The sequence below is a fragment of the Artibeus jamaicensis genome, unplaced genomic scaffold (genome assembly GCF_021234435.1).
Source record: "Artibeus jamaicensis isolate MK-2021 breed Jamaican fruit bat unplaced genomic scaffold, CSHL_Jam_final contig_233, whole genome shotgun sequence".
Taxonomy (NCBI): domain Eukaryota; kingdom Metazoa; phylum Chordata; class Mammalia; order Chiroptera; family Phyllostomidae; genus Artibeus; species Artibeus jamaicensis.
In genome coordinates, this window is record NW_026521486.1 from 51,900,541 (window position 1) to 51,925,666 (window position 25,126).

Here is a 25,126-nt window from a genome sequence, read left to right on the forward strand (position 1 = left end):
CATAGCAGAAAGTCCAGCTTCCAAGCAAGAATTGTTGTCTCTCTGACAGAGCTCCAGTGCAATTATGCCCTGGCCACTGACTTTTCTATCAGCACTTCCCCTTTGTTTCAGAGACAGCATCCACAACCTTCTGTTCATGCGGTAAGGAAGAAATTGCTTCCCAGAAAGGTTTAGCCCACTGCATTTTACTAGATAAAGAAAAAACAAAAAGCCATTCCATTCTGACAAGCTGATTACTGTCTGTGGAGGAGCAAAATGCCTCCCTTAGGACTAAGGAATAGCCAACAAGGTATAGTATGTTCAAACCTTTAACCACGGCTCTGCCAAGTGCTGCTACATATACACTACCCTCTCTCCTCTGAGAAGTCACGTGTGCATGTGTGAAAGTACAAGCCTCCATAAGACCCTATCTGCCTGTAGTTTCAAATGCATATAAAGTGCAAGAATGCTGAAATAAAGTCTCCCCTTTTTACTTTTGCAATTACCTAGGTGAAACTTAAAAGAAAAGAAAAGGAAAGGAAAACCTGAAGAGGAAATAGCTAAATATCTGAATCTAATAGGGCCTTAAAAACACATATTTAGCCACTTAGATCCTTGAACATTTCAGAGTAACTACTTTTACTGTCCCCTCCCAACATAGCCTCTCCTGTAGTCTTAAGAAATACCTTGAAACTGAAGATGTCTGAAGTTATGAGCATAATATGGTGAAAAAAATTTATGTGCACAGATTACCACTGTGTCAAAAAATGATGCTCAGTGAAGTGACGGATGTCTGTAATATTGTGCTATCTGTCTGCTCTGGTATTATATAGCTAACTCCATCTATGCAAAAGATCTCATTTAAAGATCTACACAAATGAGATCTTTAAAACTGTGTCAGCAGCTCTTTTCACTTGATTCAAATAACTGATGACTGTTAAAGTTTTAATTTTTTTGGTCAGAAAGCTTAATAACAGAGACACAAAAAGGAGGTAACTGGGGTTTAGCATTAAAATGTAGGCCTTTAAAAAATAATCATCCATCCTATTAAGCTGTCACTGTCTGTCTGATAACCTCACAGGAACCAAGTTTGGAGTCTATGTCATAGGTTGCTGCCTTGAATCCCTTTTCCCTTTACATTTATAGTTTTACAGGAACTTGTGGTAGGGGACACACCACACACACACGTATATGAATATACACAACTAACTGGCCTATCTGGGGCATCCAATAAAATAATCAAATGAGAACTTTGGACACCTAGAGTCATCATTTTAGCAGTTGTGACCTTGTTCAATAAGGCACTCTCATCTCTGAAGCCAAGAATTTGACTTCACAGTTATAGAAAAGACAAGACTACAGTCACATATTCCCTGCAGTTGAATGCAGGCTATTTTACATAGTCCACAGTTATGCAATGAATCATTATCAGAATCAAGCACTGGCTGGTGTAGCTCAGTGAATTGAGCACCAGCCTGAGAATCAAAAGGTCTCTGGTTTGATTCCCAGGCAGGGCACATGCCTGGGTTGTAGGCTGGGTCTCCAGTTGCCTCTGAGAGGCAACCAATCAAAGTTCACACACTGAGGTTTCTCTCTCTCTCTTTCTCTCTCATTTCTAGTCTCTCTAACAATAAATAAATAAAATATTTAAAAAAAAGAATCAAGCAGGAATATATATATTTTAAGCAACCTTCCAGTAAAAGATAAGGATATTCGAACAAAATATACAAAGAATTCCTTTATTATAAATACCAACTATGAGACTCCAATTTCTTTTGATCCTTATATGTAGTTCAACATATTTTTATCACAAATTATTTCATATAAATATTTCCATTATCTCTTTATAGTCATAAAATTTCATTTCCAATTATAAGTTAAATGTCCTCTGCATTAACGCAGCACAGTTTGTAAGAGGAAAGGAAAAGGGTCGACATATGGCAGTGCTATGAAGTCAAAGGAGAAGATGTGAAATGTGAGTGGAAAAAAAATTTTATTATTCAATAGGTAAGGCACATGTCAAAAATGTCCAAGAATAAATAAGCTAGCAATCAATGGGTAGAATATACACTTCATCACACTATTGAAGTGCTTCCAATCATACACTAATTCCACCTTAATCATACTTCCTCTTGTTACCAATTAGTTCAGCAGCTACTATAACAAAGGCTGCACTACTACATGGCAATACACAAAGCAAGTTACCTAGGTCCTGCTCTTTGCATTTGGGAACTTACAGGCATAAAACTAAGCTGGGAGAGAAGGAAATATGAATCAGGAAGTAACTCAGTCTAGAATTCACAAAGATGACACCACAATGCTTCTTTGGGCCTATTAGTGGAAGATGCTGAAGCTCTGATTTTTACGCCCCAGTTTTCTAGCTCTGTCTACGTTTCTGGTTGGTCAAAAATTAGTTTTCTTTCCTATCTTAAAATCATGTCCCTGCTACAAAACAGTGGTTATTTATCTCACGGAGAGTTAGCCACATTTCAGTAGCATTCCCAGAAAGAAAAGAAAAAAAAAACACATCATAGATTCAGGCTTAGGCACTTGCAGAGAGGTCTCTTCATTTTAGTAAGAATTCTTATCTTTTTGGACAGGCAGCTCAGCAGTCAATCCAGCTCTCTCTGGTATGACATTCAGACACTTAGATCAGCAGCAAAGTATAGCCAGGACTTCCTTAACTGATTGCATTTTGCCCATTTCCCAAAAAACTACTACGTATTCATTTTTTCCTATGCTAGATATATACATTTATATGTATACAGAGATGATTAATAAGGAAGCAGCTGAAAGTACTTGATAGTGCTGGTCTAAAGTTTGCCTGGGTTTGCACCGCATTTCTATCACAAAATATTGTGTGACCTTGTACAAGTTATTTAACCTGAGCCTCATCTTACTGATCCTCCCTGGAGGAATTTCTAGGATTAAATAATACCAGAAAAGCACTTTTCCTCAATTCATGATAAGAGCTCAGTTAGCTTCTGTTATTGTTGCTGTTGTTATTATTACATTGATAAACTTAAATAATTCTTTGTAATCTGTTCCCTCCCATATTTCCTATATGATCCCTTGGTGAAATATAATTTTCATGTACATTGTAACACAACATTTTCTCTAAGTTGTATGTATATGTATGCATATATGAGCTGTTGGTTTGCACTAATTATGTTAATCTTAAACATCATGCTATAGAGCCTTCCCTAGGCTAATAATGTTCATATTACCACAGAGTCAGATAGGTTTAATAAATAAAGAAGTTAAATTAGTATTGAGGCCAAGACTGGAATATTCTCACATGTAGCCAAATTTAGTAGATAAAGAGTTGATATCTCTATGAAAAAATATCTTACCCAATATTGGGTAGTTTAAATTCTAAGTAGATAGGAAACTTGAATCCTAAAACTAAAGAAATTAGGTCACTTTCTTTCTTTCATATTTTATCAATCTAAATTTTCCAAAGCAAGAAAAGGAGAGCTGTGACCAGCGTGGCTCCATGGGTTAGGCTGCATACCACAAACCAAAAGGTTGCTGGTTGATTCCTGGAAAGGGTGCATGCCTGAGTTTCAGGCCAGGCCCTCAGTTTGGGGCATGAAAGGCAGTCAATATATGCTTCTCTTGCATATCAGTGTTCTTCTCCCTCTTTCTCCTTCCCTTCCCCTCTCTCTAAAAACCAATCCATCAATCAATCAATCACTCAATCCTTTTTTTAAGGGTTAAAAAAAAAAAAAAAAGGAGAAAAATGTCTCTCTGTCCAAAGCGAATTAAGGCTGCTTCTCATGTTTATTGGGGCTCTCTGTAAGATTTAGTAGAAGGAAGGTGTGATAGCCCAAAACAAAACTAAGAAGTAAATGGTCATATATTTTCTTCTCCTTTTCCTTTTTTTTTAAAGAACTTTAAAAAAAGTATTTATTTACCTTTAGAGGGGAAGGGAAGGAGAGAAGGAGAGAAACATCAATGTATGGTTGTCTTTCGTGTATCCCCTGCCAGGAATTGGCCTGCAACCCAGGCATGTGTCCTGACTGGAAATCAAACTGAGATCCTTTGGTTCGCAGGCCCACGCTCAATCCACTGAGCTACACAGCCAGGGCTGATTTTATATATATATTTTAATGTATTTACTGATTTTAGGGATGGAGAGGAAAGGAGAGAGAGAAACATCAATTTCTTGTATGTACCCTGACTGGGGACTGAACCTACAACATTGTTGTCCTGGGATGATGTTCAAAACCAACTGAGCTACCTGGGCAGGGCAGTAAATGTTTGTATTTGACATCTTCATAAGTTGCCACGTCTCCTATGCTTTGGGGCCATTCCACCTAAGCCAGTTCTCATCTATTATCTCCTAACCCCAAATTAGAACTTCCATTCCTTCATATAGCCAATATTATACCTCTGGTTAAACTAATTTATACTAAAGAGTGAATTAGATAGGTCCCATATCTTTTAAATAATTTATTAATTTATACAAGTCTTTTTTTTCATTCTTTAAAATTTTTATTTTTTAATTTTATTTAGTTATTTTTCAAGTACAGTTTTTTGTCTATTTCTCCCATCCCAGCCTCCCCCGCCCCGTGCTCCCCACCTCCCTCCCATTTCCACCCCCCTTAGTTCTCATCCCTGTGTCCTTCCTATTTGTTCCTCCAAATCCCTCCCCCTTTTTCCCCTTAAATTCCCTTCCCTCTCCCCTCTGGTCACCGTCCCCTTGTTCTCTATTTCAGTGTCTTTGGTTTTTTTTCTGCTTGCTTCTTTGTTTTATTGTTTAGCTTCCTGTTAAAGGTGAGATCATATGGTATTTGTCTTTCAACACCTGGCCTATTTCACTCAGCATAATGCTTTCCAGTTCCATCCATGCTGTTGCAAAGGGTAGTAGCTCCTTCTTTCTCTCTGCTGCATAGAATTCTATTGTGTATATGTACCACAACTTTTTGATCCATTCATTTACTGATGGGCACCTGGGTTGCTTCCAACTCTTGGCTATTGTATATTGTGCTGCTATGAACATTGTGGTGCATAGGTTCTTTGAAATAGAATCTTTAGGATTCTTAGGATATAATCCTAGCAGTGGAACTGCTAGGTCAAAAGGCAGGTCGATTTTTATTTTTCTGAGAAAATTCCATATTGTTTTCCATAATGGTTGTACCAGTCTGCAATCCCACCAACAGTGAACTAAGGACCCCTTTTCCTCACAACCTCTCCAACATTTGTTGTTTGTTGCTTTGTTTATGATAGCCATCCTGACCAGTGTAAAGTGGTATCTCATTGTGGTTTTATACAAGTCTTTATTCAAATGTAGAAATACAAGGGTTTATTTTTGGATAGGGTATCTTTCCTGTTTACCTTTTTTTTTTTTAAAAGATTTTATTTATTTTTATTTATCTTTAGAGGGGAAGGGGGGAAGGAGAGAAGGAGAGAAACATCAATGTATGATTGCCTTTCGTGCATCCCCTGCTGAGAACTGGCCTGCAGGGAACCAGCCTGCAACCCAGGCATGTGCCCTGACTGGGAATCGAACCCCAATCATGTGGTTCGCAGGCCCGCACTCAATTCCTGTTTATCTTTTTTTAAAATATTTTTTATTATGCTATTACAGTTGTTCCAATTTTTCTCCCTTTGCCCCCTCTGCCTGGTACCCCCTTCCCTCCAGCAATCTCAATCCCTTCCTTAGTTCATGTCCCTGGGTTGTACATATAAATTCTTTGGCTTCTCCACTGCCTGTACGATTCTTAACATTCTCCTGTTTATTTTTGTACCTATCCGGTTATGATTCTAAATCTCTGTATCTTCTCCCCCTTCCCCCTCCCAGCTGATAACCCTCCAAATAATCTCCATATCTAAGATTCTATTCCTGTTTGAGTGTTTGCTTTTGTTTTTTAGATTCAGTCATTGATAGTCTTGAGTTTGTTGTCATTTTAATGTTCATAGTTTTGACCTTTATTTAAATAAGACCCTTTAAATTTCATATAATAGGCCTTAGTATGATGAACTCCTTTGGCTTTACCTTGTCTGGGAAGAACTTAATCCGTTGATTTTAAATGATAGCTTTGCTGGATAGAGTAATCTTGGTTGTAGGTCCTTGCCTTTCACGACTTGGAATACTTCTTTCCAGCCCTTTCTTGCCTGTAAGGTCTCTTTTGAGAAATCAGCTAACAGTATGATGGAAACTCCTTTGTAGGTAACTGTCTCCTTTTCTCTTGCTGCTTTTAAGATTCTATCATTATCTTTAACTTTTGGCATTTTAACTATGATGTGCCTTGGTGTGGTCCTCTTTTGAGTCCAACTTGTTGGTACTCTCTGTGCTTCCTGGACTTGTATGTCTATTTCCTTCGCCAAATTAGGGAAGTTCTCTTTCATTATTTTTTCAAATAAGTTTTCAATTTCTTGCTCTTCCTCTTCTTCTATCATCTCTATAATTTGGATGTTAGCCCTTTTGGAGATGTCCCAGAGTCTTCTTAAACCCTCCTCATTTTTTAAGATTCTCTGTTCTGGTTGATTGTTTACTTCTTCCTTATGTTCCAAATTGTTTATTTGAAGCCTGGCTTCCTTCCCTTCACTGTTGGTTTCCTGTAAATATTTCTTTATTTCCTTTAGTAGAGCCTTCATTTCTTCCCTTATGCTTCTTCTGTATTCAATGAGTTCTCTGAGCATTCTGACTACCAGACCAGTGTTTTGAACTCTGTATCTGATAGGTTAGCTATCTCCTCTGATAGGCTGGCTTAGTTCTTTTTCTGGGGTTCTTCTATTCCTTCATTTGAGCCATATTTCTTTGTCTCCTCATTTGGCAGCCTCCCTGTGTTTGTGTACTAGGTAGAGCCACTTTGATTTCCTGTCTTACCACACTTGCTAAGTTGTATGGGGCAGAGCCTTGGATATTTGCCAGGGCAGGAAAACCTGCTTCACTGCTTTGGGGCTCCATGTGTGAAGGAGGGGTCAAAGAGGGGCCAATACTGGTACTGGCTGACTTCTGGGGGCTTGCCTGAAACTTGCCCCTTTTCCAATCACTTTACCCACTTCCCATATGTGACTGGCACCCCTCCAGCTCCTGTCCTGGTTGTGGTTCCCAGAGTTTGCAGAGTTCAGAGCTCGCCTAAGAAACTGGCAATTTCTTCTATTGCCCCAGTCCCCACTGGTTTTACAGCCAGAAGTTATGAGGCTTTATTTTCCTGGTGCTGGAACCCTGGGCTGCGTGGTCTGGCCTGGGATTGGGACTGCTTGCTCTCAAGGTGTCCCCCTGACTTTTATCTACCAAACGTGAATGTGGGACCACACCATTCTACTGGTGGCAGCTGCCTTGCCGACCCTGGCTCACTGCACCACACCATGTCCTTTCCACCTAGACTCCCTGGCTGTGCTCCACCTACCCATCTGGGTAAATATAGCTTCTTTAAATCCTTGGTTGTCGGACTTGCATACAGTTCTGGGTATTTTTCTGGGTGATTTTCTGGCAGTTCTGAGTGTTTTTCATTTTTAAGTTAGCTGTTTTCCTTCTCATGGTTGTGTAATGAAGTGAAATGTGTCTACCTATGCCTCCATCTTGACCAGGAGCTCTCCTGTTTACCTTTAATTGCAATGATTTTTTTCAATCACATATAAGACTGCCGATGGGAGGGGAGAAGAGAGAGTTTATTGTCCTCAAACTCAACAAAGGAAAAAAGCTCTACTTCTTTTTTCTTTGCCCAGCCCTAATACCTCAACTCCCCAGATATATATAGCCAATTTGGTGTTCATCCTGTCCTAGCCTGGAACACCTAGAACCAGTAAAACTGTCACTAGGCAAGCCAAATCTCAATATCAGAGAGAAGAAAGACTGGCCACCTAAATCTCTGGATAGATTTTTGGATTTTTACAGACTATGGAACTGTGACCTCACATGTCTAATATTCTCTCTCTCTTTGTCTAGCTATTCTCAATCACATGGTTATCTGCTCACAACTTTAAAAATTAGGAAGAAAATAAAAATAAAAATAAATAAATTAAGAGGATTTCATGACTCTAACTGTGGAGACAGTAAAAAGATCAGGGGTTAACCAACCAAGGTTTGTGGGGAGAGGAGGGAGGGATGAATGGATGATTTTCATGATAGTGAAACTATTCTATACAGTACTGTAATGGTGAAAACATGTTATTATACAGTTTCAAAACCTATAGAATATACAACACAAACGGTAAACCCTAATGTAAACTTCAGTTAATAATAATGTATCAACACTGGCTCATCAGTTATAACAAATGTACCACAGTAAAACAAGATGTGGTGGGAGAGGAGTAAGGGGTGTTATATGGGAACTTTACTAACTTTCCACTCATTTTGTTCTCCATAAATGTAAAATGAATCTAAAAAACAGTCTGTTATCTTTTTAAATTAGAGGAAATGCTAGTTAATAATACCCATTAGGTACAATAGCTAATAAGAGCCCAATAAGCTATATAAGAGGAAGTCAAAAAGTAAAAAATAGATTCCAGGGCTTGATCTCAACTGGAGAGGACAGTAACTAAAGACAAGGAAAGAGGCTTGAGGAAGAGGAAAAAGGTAACTCACACAGTATTTTTGTAACGACTACAAAAACTAAAGCAAATGTTACCTCCCACAGAGAAAGAGAAGTCAAGCTTACAAGGGGCACGGAAATAATCAGCAGAAAAATCTCCACAATAAAGCTTCAGGTATATTTACAAGTGTCCCCCGAATATACTCACCTTATCTAAGAAATTAGTTTGTCATGTAACCAATTCTCAAACCTATACAAGTGCTGATCTTTATGGTAGATTTATTTTTCAAGAAAATCATGGACTAATTGCCCAATATCAAAAGATTTGACCCTTGGGAAGAAAAAGGAGGCATTCCTTTTGCCACAGGATGATTCTCTCTGGAATAACATAAATGGCTCTTTGAGAGAGACATGTCTTTGATAAGCAGAGCTCCAATTCTGACAGCCAATCTGCTGAATGCCAAATAGAGTATTCAAGCATTCTACAATGACTCAAAGGACACGGCAAGGCTGCAGATTTATTTTGCAGACTTTCCCTGCAGAGCTACTCAAGTTTTTCAAAGGCAAAAAAAAGGGAAAATTCTTTCCTTCCAACACAGAGAATTGCAAATCCCACCTGGGATCTAAAGACAGAACTATGTTTACTCAAAATCTAACATCATTGATGTGAACAACAAGATTTAAAAGCTGTAATGATGGCTGGCAATTTTAGTCTTTAGAGCAGAAGTTGTTGGTTCAGCTCTTCAATCTGCCGCAGAATCAGGAGCCACACAGGGCACATGGTGTGCCAGACTGTAAATGGGCTAATTTCATAAAATTTGTTCTCATTCTCTCTGTACTTTCACATGACAATTAGAAACAATCCAGATTCTTACCAAAGCACAATCTTAGGAACCGTTTGTAATTCACTGCACAAAGAAATTTCAAAGTAAAAACACGAAGGCACTATAGCAAAGAGACAAACTCGAATGCTCCCATCTTTTCTCCATGATTCTTTCTTGAAATCCTATCCTTAACCTGATAATTTTGTTAGAGAAAAATGTAAAAGCAAAACCCATCTACAACACTCTATTTACAGCAGCATTTCTCCCTTACAATTTGTATGTCATTTTTAACATGAGATTTTGAAAGAGAAAAAAGCTTTTTATACATCCTAACTTGAAAGTAACAGCCATGTGCTATGATTTATAGCACAGTCCCTCTGTAGTTAAATAGATTCAACCCTCAAAAGACAAAAGAAACTAGGTTTGAAAGATCCAGTTTCTGTTTAAAACCTTTTTTGTCATGATAAACAAAGATTTAAAAACACTAAAATTTAGAGATGCTCACTTCTATTTTGATTTTTAAAAGTATGCATTACTATACTGACCAAATACCCAGGAATAGGTAGTGGAGCAAGGGTATTATTAGTAGCAAAATATAACACAGAAAAGTATAAGCCAAAAACTAGAATAAAAACTGCCCCCACACCAAAAAAATAATACATGACACTTTTAACAACAACAACAACAACAAAAATAATAAAAAGAGTACAAAAACAAAGATATTTTGCTTAAAAAACAATATTGGCAAACAATACATGTGAAATTTTTGGACATAACCAAAACTCTAAAAATTTAGCTAAGTGTTTACTAACACAACTGTAACCCCTTTCAAAAGGTTTATCATTTGGTTGTAAAAGCTCAATTAAGATAAAAACTTGCCCTGGTTGGTGTTGCTCAGTGGGTTGGGTGTCATCCTAAAAACTAAAAGTCTTCCCAGTTCAATTCCAGTTCATAGACCTGGACTGTTCAATTCCCCAGTTCAATTCCCCGTTAGGGAACATGCCTGGGTTGTGGGCCAGGTCCCCAGTTGGAGGTGTGCGAGATTGCTGATTCTCCTGCACACAGATGTTTCTCTCCCTCTCTTCCCTTCTTTCTAAAGATGAATTAAAAAAAAAAAAAAAAAGATCAAAACCTGGCTCTGACCAAACTCCAGCTCAAGGGGCTTTACTGGTATTATAAAGCTCAGTTTAAACGGGGGCATCATGCTTTATTTAAGTCACTAGCATTCGGTTAAAAAGCTAAAGTTTGATAAGTTACATTCTTTGAGCAGAACGTGGAAGCTCTATTTCTTCTCCTATCAAAGAGCTTCCAGAGAGCATCTCTTGCACCTTATTTATAATGCACAATTTATCGGCATTTTGTTTCCTTTGTAAATGGCCAGGAGGGAAGACGAGCTCCGCAGCCACTGTGTGTGGTTACTAATGGCGCTTTTACTTGTCATTGTACAAAGCCTGTTAAATATTTACAACACAGACAGCAATTTCTAGTTCTAAACACCCAGTTGTGAGTTTGAATTTTTTTTTAGAAATAAATCTATGACAAGTTTTCTCCAGCAAAATGCCAGAAGACTTTACTAACAGCTTCAAGAGACCCAGCGGGTCCAGAGGAGCAGTTATAGGCCATCTGGTGATTACTTATTATTATTTATACAGCACTGTAGATGTACACACAGATGTGTTATGAATCCACATACAGAGTAGGGCCTAACAAGGGCTTGAGACAAAATGTGACTGCTGAGCAAGTCAATCTGCATTAAGGAAACATGCTAACCAGAGAGATGGAGCATATTGGCTGTTCTTCAATCTGTTGCATTAGCTGGAATACTGTTTGATACAAGAATGAAGAATTCTATTATATAATGCTGACAATATCTTGTAAGTCGACAATGTACCTACCTGTGGTTTTGCAGGGGTGGCAAATGAGGAATTAATAAAAAAAGACAGGCTCTCCGATCCAAAAGGTACTTTACAAACTCAGCACTTTGTAAAAGAAAGGACTAGAAAAGAGCCCTACTCCCAATTTAGGAAGAACTGAGATACGAACGTACAAGACGTTTTTCCCCCAAACTGGAATGCTCTGAGAACAGTTTCTGGGCTCCCATTCCAAATATTAAGTCATACCCAAGAAAATAAGAGTGAATAACTGAAATTTTTAATTTTCTGTGTCTAGCTCCAGTTAAATTTATACAGTTTGGGTTTTTTTTTTTTTTTGGCAGGGGGAGGGTAGACTGAAGCAAGGATGATTTTAATCTTCTATGCTTTTAGTAACATAATAATGAATATAACATGAAAAACTAAAATAATCAACCACATGTTTCTAAGGACAAGTGTCAAGAGTACCGGGTCTGATATTTAAAAATCTGGATTTAATTCTTTGTTCTTAAAACCTCTACATTTTTTTTACCCCAGTCCCAATTTTATCTACACAATAAATAACAGTGGTCCACTTCCATCAGAAGGTTACATAAAATTGCAGCATATTCAGAGTGAACTGAGAGTTATTGCAAAATCAACATATTATTACAAAAAACAAGGTTAGCATTTGGCCTAATTGTGTATAATGCAGTGTATTTTCAGCTGCCTGACAGCATGCAGGCACTCTTACCAGATGGGAACTAGATGAATTATTGAATGAAGTATGAATTATTAAATAAAATTTGAATTTTTTTAAAACTCTTGGCAGTGGGTGAGGAAGAAAGGCTTATTTGTTTGCCTGAAACTCCCATCACCTGTCAAAGCACGTAAAGATAGCATATACCACCACAAATGGCATTTGCCTACACGGAACATTTCTTTTCCAATTCACAATGCTCCCTTAACATAAAGAATCAGTAATCAGCACTAACACATTCTTCCTTGCTTTTCTTTTGTGCTAATGCTAGGTAATAGGAAAACTTGCCAAAGGGACAAAGTTAAAAATCTAGAGTCCCATAGTACCAGTATGGCCCATTTAATGGGAAGACTGGGATAACGGGAATAATCTCTATAGATCTGTGTTACATAGGCAATAAAACATATACCTTTGTAACATGCCAGCATTTAACCAATCATAGAAGCTATTTGTTGCCTCATATATTACAAAGCAATAGAGATTTAAGGGATAATGTTCATGGAGGCAGAGAATATGAAGCAATAAACAGTATTGGAGGTTGGCTAAATGCCAAGTGAAGCCAGGACTACAGCATCATAAACATTATTCCTACTATATGACAAGATAAGGAAGTACAAGAAGCTGCCCTCACTCCCAACACAACTAGGGCTCTACTGCTATTCTTGGCCTTACAAAAGGAAAACAGGCCCTGGAGGTCTATGAACTAGTTATATGTTTCATGTCTCAGAAAGGTATGAACAGAGCTCCAACTTGTACCTAAATGTCCTCTGGGAGAAGAAAATATCTAGTAGTATTCTCAGAGGGGAAAAAAAGTAACAGCCCTTCAGGGTCATACTGGACAAAGAAACAATCAAAGAGTTTTCCTTAAAAGAACAAAGTTGATACAGAGTTGTTATTGTAGAAACCTTTCTCAATGGCTAATAATGGAATGACACTAACTATCCATTAAGTAGTTATCTCCTCATATAAAATGTGTTCTTGTTCTTATGGAAATAGAAATTCTAAGTAATAAGCCTGTATGACCAGTTTCTGATCAAAGACTTGATTGTGATAACCAAAAAAACTACTTAAATATAATTTGTATTGCAAACCAGTGTCTATGCTTGAGAGGAAGTATAGAAATATGGAATTGGTTGACTCCTGATAATAAAAATTGGACAAAAAACACCCAAAAGGTAAGTTATCTAACTGCACCCACATGAAATAACATCTCAAATTCAAGATGAATGACAGATACGTAGTAATTTTTCCTACTTCCACATTTAATACAACAATTTAATAATCCACTTTCAAGCCAAAGAGCCCCCCAAAGCATTAAAAATTTATAAGATATGCTACATTCAGCAATGAACCATATTATTATTATTTTAACAATATCACATAAACAAATTCATTTTATTGTCACAATATTTTAAAAACGCAGGGTCTGGAAGAAGTAATGCCTACCTGAGTGTGGTTGGTAGGGTAACAATATATATGTAACAATTTATAGTTTTAATTTGAACATTTCCCCTAAAATGTCATATGGTGTGTCTGAGTGTGATATCATTATGTTATAGAATTACACGCTTATGATTTTATAATAAGAGATTTTAAAATAAAACAGGGGCATTATCTGTGCCGGACCCTGTATATGCTACCTATATTATAAACATCAAAAACCCACAGAACTCAAATTCAACCAGTCCTTTGCCACAGGGAATCTGGGGCACTACTGCCTTAACACTAGCCCATTCTCTGGAGGCAGCTCTATTAACTACTACTGCTGCCACATTCCACAGAGAGGTATTAACAAGAATATTGCTTTTCCCGAATTCCTCTTCATGAGAGTGATGAGGCCTCAAGAGAAAGAGTCTCAATAGGAAAAAAGCAATGAGAGGGCTCAAAAAACCCATCATCTGTCTTTTCAGATAAGAATGTAGAGAACACAACCTTTAGCAGCCACCTTCTTAAAAAAAATACAGGCAGCATATTTAGAACTCAGCTGTGTCACATCAGACTTACTGTTGGGAAGTGGATCATGAACAGAATCCAAAAATAACAGCCATTAAAGACCTAGCAACCAAAACATGTTTATGTATCCATTGAAAGCCTGGTGGTTTTGATTATATGGTGGAGAGCATAATCCACTAGTCTATTTTAGGTGAATTTTCCTTTCAACTTCCCTTAATATTAAGGCGTAAGATGTTTTCTGAGTTTTCGGGTATATAAGGTAAAGACTGGGCAGGCAACACATATTGAAATAATGCAAGATTCCTATAGTTTTTGTTTGTTGGTTGGTTTTTAAGGACCAGTATCTTGAACTATCATTTGTTTTCATTCTTTCTTCTTTTAACTGGTAGAAGCCACTGATTTTTGAGAATTCTGTAGCATTAAATCCTAAACCATGGCTAGCAAAAATTATCACGGTCCTTATTATCCTTCCTGGAATTTACATTGCCTTTTTATCATCCTACCATTTCTGGAATAAAGAATTCGAATCAATGAGAGTGGACTATAAACAGCTTGAAAGTCTTAGTGTGGCTCCAGAATAAAACCATTTCCAAGGGATATAAAGAATTTGGATAACTGGGCAAGGCTAGTTCACTGTACCAAATTCATCTTCTATGCCAGATTTTCACTATTTCATATAATAGTAAATCTTGCAGGGATCCCACTCTATAGTTGTTACCAGATATTGGGGAAAACTTGGAATGAGACTAAAATATAACTAAAGAACTACAATTTCACCTCACCATAAAGTGTTAGGAAGCAAGAAGGTGTAAAAAAAAAAATCAGACTACCTTCAAAGCCTAAGTTGTACCTTTCTATCTTTTTTCTATAAAACAAGTAATTTCTAAAAGCAGTCTCCCTTCTCACTGAGTTACACAACTCACTGAGGGAAAAAATGTCTTCAGAACCTATACCAGAGGTTATAATAAATCTTAATAATCAAAATGCTAATAAATAATTCAGAAATGGGAGAGAAGTGGGGGAAGAAAAAGACTTATGGTAAATAGAGCCCAACAATATAAGGAACCATGTAAGAAGTACCTACTGTTTTACAACCTCTAGTCCAAAATGCAAAATGAAAACAAAGAGACAAACACAAAACCCTTCTGGGAGCTCTCAAATTTCAGTGAAAACTACTCTTTTCCAATGAGATAGCCTGAAGAAACCATATTTAGATCTTTCTCAGAGAGCTTAAGAGATGCTTTTCCTATGTATGCCTTTATTACCCATTTTTATTTCTTTAAGTCCTTGTCTGGGTGGTTTTAAGCATACATATATAAGAGCAGTTACAGGCATTGAGTGTTTTAAATAATAAGTGAAGGAAAATAAATGTAAGTATGGGAAAAATAAATCCTTTCATCAAAAATGCAGATTTTTAAAGTAAAGGAGAAAAGTAAAAAAGTACCAGGTATCAATTATGGGAGTCAGATTAAATACTCTTATCAATAAATTTACACAAAATTTTTTTTGGATCAGGTTCAGATATGTACTCCAATAAAGCTGTCTGAAAAATGAAATTTACCTATTTTCTCAAGTAGCTTCTACTGTAAAAAAATAAAATATAAACTACATGGGGAAAGCATGCGGTCAACAACAAACTTTTACAAAGAAGGAAGTACACCCTACAATGCTGAATACTTCAGAACACAATGCTATTTTAGTCTTTTCTGAAAATTTCAGCATTTACTGGAATTTAAAATCATCTTCTGCCCATTCCTTGTCACCACCCCCATGTCATTCACCTTTCAAATTCCCATTCTTAGGAGGAATCTCGGGAACTTAATTTCGTTTTCTTTTTGTCTAAGCATTTACAATGTTTAATAGAACTAGTCTGCAATCTCACATACCACCAGTAAGTGTCACTGGACAGTCACATGACATATTTCTAACTGAACAGAAATTCAGCCCTTCAGGTTCTATAAATTCAATTCATGAAGGCAGATAAAAATTTCTTTGTATTCCTTTCTTCATCCTTTGTAGAACATGGAGATGGGGGAGTCTAGGAAGAAGAGTTAAGAAGGTGCAAAATGGGGGGAAAAGGCAATTTCAAAAAATTACTTTATTAAAAAAGTATATGATGAAAAATACCTGACATATAATATAAACATGCAAATGAGAATGTGGCAGCAGGGAAACTGGCTGAGAAGTCTTATAGTTTATATATACTGCCATGAGATCTCTGGTTCTATGTTGGATTTGTCTTTCCTACTTAGATATCTATCTGCCTTAGCTGCTAACAATGATTTTCTGGATCAACAGTCAAAAGAAGCTTTTTTTTAATTTAAAAAACCGAAACAGACTCTGGCAAATTGGGGTTAACAATGAATGCATGCAATCTTGGCTGCCTATCCAAATATATTGAACTGACTTTTATATCCATGAAAATTGAGGAGAAGATATTTTAAAATTTGCCTTGTATTTAGATGGATAAGTTTAGAAAGGAGGAGAGAACAACATGTATTCCTCAACACTCTGTGTTGGGAAACAAACACCAGTAGAATAACAATATGAAAGAGAGCAAGGCAGATTTCATTATGGTAGAGTGCCTATACTTCCTCATAACTTGGATTTACACACTGCAAATCCTCTGATCTGATTACCTCCAGTGATCACGTAAAATACCAGCTTTAAACTCTTTGCCTTAGTGATAAAACAGCCACTTTGATTCACAACGAGACATTCACAATAAAGTATATTGTAAACGTACCTGTCCACAGCCTGGGGCATTGCACACAAACGGTCTGTCGTCTCCCATATTTCATATAGAAGAGCGGAGCTGAGGAGGAGAAGGTAGGGGGAAAAGTTATGTTAAATATGCTGGAGTTTAAAAAAATAGTGCTTCAAAAATATCAAGCTTAGTAACAGGTGTTCCAAGAATGCCATCTATCAAAGCTGTAAACACAGGCTACAATGGGGAGACACATCAGACAGATGGCATATGATCTATAGTGCCTCAATTGAAATTTTTAATTAGAAAAATTTAGACCTAAATAGTCAAGGAATTTCAAACCTTTTGCTAGATTTTCCCTCTTTTTGCTACAGTATAAAACACACTTCTCCAGTCTGCTAAATTACAACCAGTGCAGTTCCCCACGTCAATAAATCCACTGAACGCTTGATGCGGAAGCCATATTTCTGAACTAGAGAAGACAAAAATTTGTCATTTAATTAATTAAGGGATTACAGGAGGGGTGCTCCATTTTACAGGGCTATAATCTGGCTCCCTAGTGTATAAACTAGGAGATGGCTGGCAAGGGCCATTTATCCCAGATTATTGCCAAAGAAAACAAAGCACCCATCCTATTGAGCTACACGAGAAATGATTTTCATTAATAAAAAATAAAAATAAAAAACCTCTCCCCATGGGGAGCCTCCTTCTCCCCCTACCAATTGTCTGTGGCAAATGGAGAAATATCGGTGCCCTTCCCCCTCTGATTCTATTTATGGCTAGGTTTTTAAAAGCAGCAATAAAACAAATGTCGACTCTTTGGGGGTTTACTGGGTGAATATGTTCCGGCTGTTTGTGCTGCTCTCGGCCAGAGTTCTTGGGCTGCTCGGGTGCAGCCAACAGATGTGTGCTGCTGCAGGGGATAAGGAAATGGCACTAAAAGGCATCACCATTCATCCTCTCTATTTCTCTAAAGAATTTAACGGGGTTTATGCTGTTGTTGTTTTTTAATTATTGAAGCTAAACTCTTACAATACTGATCAAAATTCTTTGTCAAAGAACTATTCCAATGTGAACATGTTGGGGAAATTTCCTACCCCTCTCCTAGAAATAAAAACAGAGGTGAAGATGAATAAAAACTAGAAATGCAAAAAAAGATAAACCAGTTGTTTGAAAGGATGGAAGATAAAGGGAGGGACACAAAAACAACCTTTATAGAATAAACCCTTAAAGGACATTTTCAATAACTTTCTATTGAGAGAAAGGTATGTGAAAGAATATGAACAAGAGAAGGCGAACAGGAAAGAACTGCAATTTGAATATGCCTAGAAATAACCTTCAGAATTGTGACCAAATTTCACATTTTTATCTTGGAGATAAACCAAAATATCAGGTTAACCTCAGTTAGGCCTGTGTTAAAATAAAATTTTAAAGTGCTAGACTAGATCTGATCATCAGAAAACCATTCTGAAAACTCACAGGGTACCTAGGCAACATCTCTTCTTAAGGCTCACTCTGGGGCTGGAAACCAGTATTTCTAATAGTTTGATTAGTAACTTACACAACCAATCAGTGCTTAAAATTGTGTGGTGCCTGTAAAATAGAAAGAAGGGCTTCTTAGTCACTTTTCAGTGTGATAGGAACAGGGTCTAACATGAAGAAACCGATGCTGTGCATTATTGCTGTAATAGAAGAGAGCCTGTATGTACATAGGTGTACACAGATTTATATCACATTTAGCCAGGATAAATTGCTTCAATAAATTGTGTTCCTAAGAGAAGCCACCTCAAGCTGATAACCGGATACTGGGAAAATGAGCTTTCTTTATTCTTTTTCACACAGCCCCAGGACAAGGGGATTTTCTGGATTGTCTTAAATACACAATAATTTTTTTAGCACTTTCTGGAACTATGACATAGTGCAAAAAATAAAAATAAATACAAGTAAATAAATGCAAAGACCAAAGCCATTATGGCTGAAAACGCAAAGCATTTCTGGAAAACAAGTCATCTTTGGAAAAATCCCACCGCTTCTGTGCAGGAGATAATTTCACTTCCTAGTCCTAGAACCTGCTTTCCTAATATAAGCACAAAATAAAAATTTTATTTCAACAAAGTCTTCTAACATATTTTCAACAAGGAAGTAAACTATAAGGAATAGAGGAGATACAAGGGCAAAACAGGATTCCTTATTTTTACCTTCGTTCTGTTATTCAAGGCTAAATTTGTTCAGTTTTCTGCCTAGAGGAGGGAAAGGGTCCTGGCTTAGGAGTGGGGCAGCACTGGCATAGGAAGTGATTAAATAAGTTCTGGAATGGTTTCCCCCAAATCACAAGATTCAAAATTTAACCTAGTTTTGCATAATCATATCACAATATATGCTGTCAAAATTTTATTTAATTGCATCCTTAGGAAATATTGAGATGAAAAATCATAACTTAAGAAATTTAAGGGGAAGGACAAAAACAAGTTGGGAGGAGATGAAAGCATTAAAATGTAACAGAAAGATAAATTTTCATGGATCTTAAATATTGTAACCTAACAGTCACTAACTAGGAATTCCTGCTTCCTTCCCAATTTGCTGGCTTTTGTTTGCCATTTCACCAAACGAAGATCACAAGGGAGGAAGGAGGCCCTTTTTCTTAAATATACACAATTATTCTTAAATCATTCCCTCAATCTCTTGCCCCTTTTCTTTTCCGTCATTCTTGTTTTTCACTTTAAAATGATTTGTCTCCGGGTAGCTTGGTTGGTTGGAACATCATCCCAATATAAAAGGGTTGTGGGTTCATCTCGGGTCAGGGCACATACAGGAGTCAACCAATAAATCCATGGATGAGTAGAGCCATGGATGGATGTTTCTCTCTCTCTAAAATCAATAAACTTTAAAAATCAATTAATTAAAATAAAATGATTTCTTTTTATAAAATGAAACCTTTAACAACAATAATAGTCTATCTCACCACTTAAAAAAAAACTGCCAGCCGTGGATGGTGTGGCTCAGTGGTTGAGTGTCCACCTGTGAATCAACGGGTTGCTGGTGTGATTCCCAGTCAGGGCACATGCCTGGGTTGCAGGCCAGGTCCCCAGTAGGGGACTCATGAGAGGCGAACACACATTGATGTTTCTCTCCCTCCCTACTCCTCTTGAAAAAATAAATAAATAAAAATTTTAATAATAAAAACAAAAATTCCAGCTAACTTAAAAAAAATTTTGTCTCCTTCAGCCCCAGTCTGCTGCATCAATTGCTACATATAATCAATGCCATTGGCTTATTTCTTTTTACTTTTAAAACATCTCTAATTCTGAGAGGTCAAATTGATGTCCTCTCAAAAACAAAAAGCAACACATTTCTGTAGTATAAACAGACTGAGAGGAAAGGTGAAATCTTGAATGATGATGCTGTCATTCACTAAAATTTTAACTCACAGGCCATTTGTAATTGCACTGTTTGACAAGTAGGTCATGTGGCTGGCCATGGTACGCATGTTTGTTGTCTGCTTCTTGATCTTTGTAATGAAACTCAAGCATTTTATAGAACTAAGCAATAATGACAGGCAAGGGGAATATATTTAGAGATATCTCTAAGGAGAAGTGAGATGCTTTCATTGGAGATCCTAGAACAGGAAGACAAGGATGCATAAAAGAGGCTGTCCTACAGGCCAACTCTGCCAAGGAAGAGGCTCAAGTACTCAGAGTCAGTAGAATGCATAAGTGATAAAAATTAGTGTTTACTCTAAAGGGAAAAAGTTATCTGAATGCTGGAAGAGAACTGAAGAAATTCTAAGATTTAGAGAAAGATTTTTTTAAAGGTTTTTATTCATTTTTAGACAGAGGGAAAGGGAGGGAGAAAGAGAGCGAGAGAAACATCAGTGTGTGGTTGCCTCTCACATGCCCTCTACCAGGGACCTGGCATGTGCCCTGACTGGGAATCTAACTGGTGACCTTTTAGTTCACAGGCGAGACCTCAATCCACTGAGCCATACTAGCCAGGGCTAGAGAATGATTTTTAATAACTGGGATAATTTCATAAACTCTATGTTAAATAGTTTTGTCAAAGCCAGAAGTATATATAAAATGGCCAATGTACAAATAAATAAATGGATTCTCAACGTATATGTGTATCTAACTCCTTTTTAAAAAATAAAGTAAAATGAAGATGGAATCTGTCATTGAAGTCCAAAGAGTCGGTTTTCTGGATCTCTGGTTATAATGTGATTATTTCTTTAGCAACCAAATAGTGTTAATAAGATGGCCCAACTTACATAAGGAATAAAACCCATGTACAAACACACCCAAGGGCCTATTCTTAGGTTCCTAATAACACAAGAAGCTATTGTTAGGTACAAAAAATGACAAGGGCATACGTTACCATAAATATCAAAGATTCATGAACATCTAGGAGGGGGTTATACTAACTATAATTTATTTTTTATAACATATTTTATTGATTATGCCATTACAGTTGTTCTATTCCCCCCTTCATTCCCCTCCACCCTGCACACCCCCTCCCCCACCATTCCGCCCCTTTAGTTTATGACCACGTGTCTCAAGTTCTTTAGATTCTATATTTCCCATACTATTCTTGCCCTCCCCCCCATCTATTTTCTACCTACCGTCTATGCTACTTATTTTCTGTACCTTCTCCCCCCTTCTCCCACTCCCCTGTTGCTAACCCTCCATGTGATCTTCATTTCTGTGGTTCTGCTCCTGATCTAACTGTCCTCTTAGTTTCCTTTTGTTTTAGGTGTGGGTCTTAATAACTGTGAGTTTGCTGTTCTTTCACTGTTTATCTTTTTTATCTTCTTTTTCTTAGATAAGTCCCTTTAACATTTGATATAATAAGGGCCTGGTGATGATGAACTCCTTGAATTTGATCTTATCTGAGAAGCACTTTATCTGTCCTTCCATTCTAAATGAAAGCTTTGCTGGATAGAGCAATCTTGGATGTAGATCTTTGGCTTTCATGACTTGGAACACTTCTTTCCAGCCCCTTCTTGCCTCTAAGGTCTCTTTTGAGAAATCAACTGACAGTCTGATGGGAACTCCTTTGTAGGTGACTGTCCCCTTATCTCTTGCTACTTCTAGGATTCTCTCCTTCATTTTAATCTTGGCTAATGCAATGATGATGTGCCTTGGTGTGTTCCTTCTTGGGTCCAAGTTCTTTGGGACTCTCTGAGCTTCCTGGATTTCCTGGAAGTCTATTTCCTTTGCCAGATTGGGGAAATTCTCCTTTATTATTTGTTCAGATAAGTTTTCCACTGGTGGCTGTTCCTCTTCCCCTTCTGGTACCCCTATAATTCAGAAGTTGTTATGTTTAAAGATGTCCTGAAGGTTCCTAAGCCTCTCCTCATTTTTTTGAATTCTTGTTCCTTCATTCTTTTTTTTTTTTAATCTGTTTCTCTCTTTTTTTTTTAAAGATTTTATTTATTTATCTTTAGAGGGGAAGGAGAGAGGGAGAGAAACATCAATGTATGGTTGCCTTTCGTGCATCCCCTGCTGGGAAATGGCCTGCAGGGAACCGGTCTACAACCCAGGAATATGCCCTGACTGGGAATCAAACCGCGATCCTCTGGTTCGCAGGCCTGTGCTCAATCCACTGAGCTACACCAGCCAGGGCTCCTTCATTCTTTTCTGTTTGGTTGTTTCCTTCTTCCCCCTGGTCCACTCCATTGAGTTGAGTCCCAGTTTTCTTTCCATCACTATTGGTTCCCTGTGCATTTTTCTTCATTTCACTTAGTGTAGCCTTAATTTTTTCATCTGATTTGTGACTAAAGTCAACCAGTTCTGTGAGCATCCTGATCACCAGTGTTTTAAACTGTGCATCTGACAGGTTGGCCATCTCTTGGTCCCTTAAAAATATTGGCTCTGGCTGGGGCTTTGATCTGTTCTTCTGTTTGAGCCATAATGTTTTGGTCAGTTCGTGCCTGTTATGGTATGAGAGGCGAAAGCTTAGGTGTTCACCAGGGCAGGGCAATCCAGTTGCTGGGTTGTGATGCTGTGTGTGGGGGTGGAGTCAGAGAGAAAACAATGGCACTTGCTCCACTCACTCAGATTTCAGTCCCTTCTGCTGCTTCCCACAAGCAAATTGGGCCCTCAGGTGCTGGTTCCCAGGTGGGTGTGCTTGTGTATGTTCTAGGACCCTGTGGGTCTCTCCAACGAACTCTCCTGTGAGGCTGGGAGTCTCTGCCAGCATGTCAATCCCCACAGGTGTTTTCAATCTGTGCTTTTAAGGTTTTATTCCCGTTGCTGGGGCCCTGCATTGCGCAGTCTGTCTCGCTGCCCGTTTTTGCCTGGTTTATCTGCACGCGAATGTGTGACCTCGGTCAGCCAGTGGCCTTGCGTGCCTCACTGGGTCTGCTCGTTTCCTCCCCGAGTCTGGGGTCTGCTAACCCTGTGCCACCTGCATGCCCACATTTGGCAGCCACAGCGTTTTCCTGCCTCGACCTCTTTCTGCCAGCCACCAACTCTGCCCCTCTTACTGGTCTGGATGAATGGTTGTCGGACTTCCGTACAGTTCAATTTTCTGTCTTCCGGTTGTGTTTTTGTATCTAAATATTTGTTGTCCTTAATTCTGGTTGTGCAAGGAGTGTTTCCACCTACGCCTCCTCCTTGGCTGGAAGTCCTATAATTTATTCCTTCAAAAAATTACTCAAGATTTACTAAGTGCAAGGCAAAGTGGACATAAAAATAAAAAGACAATGGGCCTTTGGAAAAAAAACATTTATCTGTCTCAAAGAAAAAAATTTTGAGGTAAATATAAGAGTACTCATTATACATAGGCAGTGCTAAAACCAGACGCATGCATTATATACTGCAAACTACAGTAATCTAATGGTGATATTCAAGTATACTTTGCAGAGCCCTGGCTTGTGTGACCACTGTTTGAGCACCACCCTGGGAATCGGAAAGTCACCAGTTGGATTCTCAGTCAGGGCACATGCCTGGATTGCCGGCCAGGTCTCCACTAGGGGGTGCTTCAGAGACAACCATACATGGTTCTCTCTCTTTCTTTCTCCCTCCCTTCCCCTCTATAAAAATAAATAAAAATCTTAAAAAATATATAATATTAAAAAATATATACTTTGCTGAAATTTAACTTCAAATTTTTGCAGAAAGTTATTGGGACCACAAAACAATTGCTATGCAGGTATTTACGTATTTAAAGTTATGTACACACAGAGAAGACATTTTAAATACATATTTATAACTACTTTGTGCCTAAGGCACTTGATGTGACTATGCTCAACCAATTCTAGGCTTTTCTTTTCTTTTTTTTTCTCAAACCTCACCTAAGGAGATGATTATTGATTTGAGAAAAAGAGAGAGAGACATTGATTGGTTGCCTCCCGTACACATCCTGACCCAGAAAGGGCACCTTAATATAAGACTTTTGGGAGTACAAATTGGGACAATCATTTTAGAAAGCAATCTGGCAATATTTAGATTAAGTGTCTTAAAATGCTTTAAATCCTTTGAACAAATCATTCTTTTTTTAAAAAAATATTTTCTTTATTTATTTTTCGAGAGAGGGGAAGGGAAGGAGAAAGAGAGGGAGAGAAACATCAATGTGTGGTTGCCTCTCATGTGTCCCCTGCCAGGAACTGGCCTGCAACCCAGGCATGTGCCCTGACTGGGAACCAAACCACGATCCTTTGGTTCGCAGATCCGCACTCAATCCACTGAGCTACAGCAGCCAGGGCTACATTATAATTTTTAAAAATTTATTAAAAGCAGTCTGTGATCACTGTAGAGACTTTGGAAAATAATGAATTACAAAGAGGAAAATAAAATCACCTGGAATACCATTATTCAGAGATAACCATTATTAACATTTGATGTTAATTTCCTCATCTTTTAAATGCTTATTATTTTGTTTGCTTTTTTTTACAGATTTGAAATTATGGTGCATATGCAATTTTATATCCTGCTCTCCCTGCACTTAATGTGTAACTTTTTTTCATGTCATTAAATAGCTTTCAGAAACATTCTTAACTTAAATATAGTCTGTTGTAAGGCAGTATCTTAATTTATATTTATCCATTCTTCTTAAGCATTTAATTTCTGTTTTATTTTTGTTATAAATCTAACTGTGATGAACATTTTAATATATAAATGGTCCATATTTTTGGTTTTAGCCTCAGAATAAAGTCCTGAAAGAAGAATGATTTGTTCAGCCCTGGCTGGCGTAGCTCAGTGGATTGAGCGCGGATCTGCGAACCAAAGGATCGTGGTTCGGTTCCCAGGCAGGGCACATGCCTGGGTTGCAGGCCAGTTCCCAGCAGGGGATGCACCAGAGGCAACCAAACATTGATATTTCTCTCCCTCTCTCCTTCCCTTCCCCTCTAAAGATAAATAAAATCTTTAAAAAATTATAATGTATACTACTAATAAAAAAGAATGTTGAACTTCATGACTAAAAGAAAACCACATCTATAAAGTTTTTTAAAAGGCCTATTATCTGCTAGACCCATGGTCCCCAAGCAGGCCACTGACCAGTACTGGTTCGGGACCCCTGTGCTAGACTATTTTAAAGCTCTGAACAGTATATTTACAAATCATACAAAG

At 37.7% G+C, this 25,126-nt stretch overlaps 1 protein-coding gene across 8 annotated transcripts in view; it reads right to left on the reverse strand.

Annotated features, from left to right (window-relative positions):
• The window catches only part of ATF7 (activating transcription factor 7), a 104,386-nt gene that overhangs the window by 66,168 nt on the left and 13,092 nt on the right, over window positions 1-25,126 (reverse strand). For all 8 annotated transcript variants that reach the window (XM_037137560.2, XM_037137557.2, XM_037137558.2 and 5 more), the window contains one exon: window positions 16,599-16,667. In XM_037137560.2, the coding sequence (XP_036993455.2) occupies window positions 16,599-16,653 (55 nt within the window). In that variant the 5' untranslated portion in view covers window positions 16,654-16,667. Of the gene's footprint in view, window positions 1-16,598; window positions 16,668-25,126 lie in introns of those variants that run through there.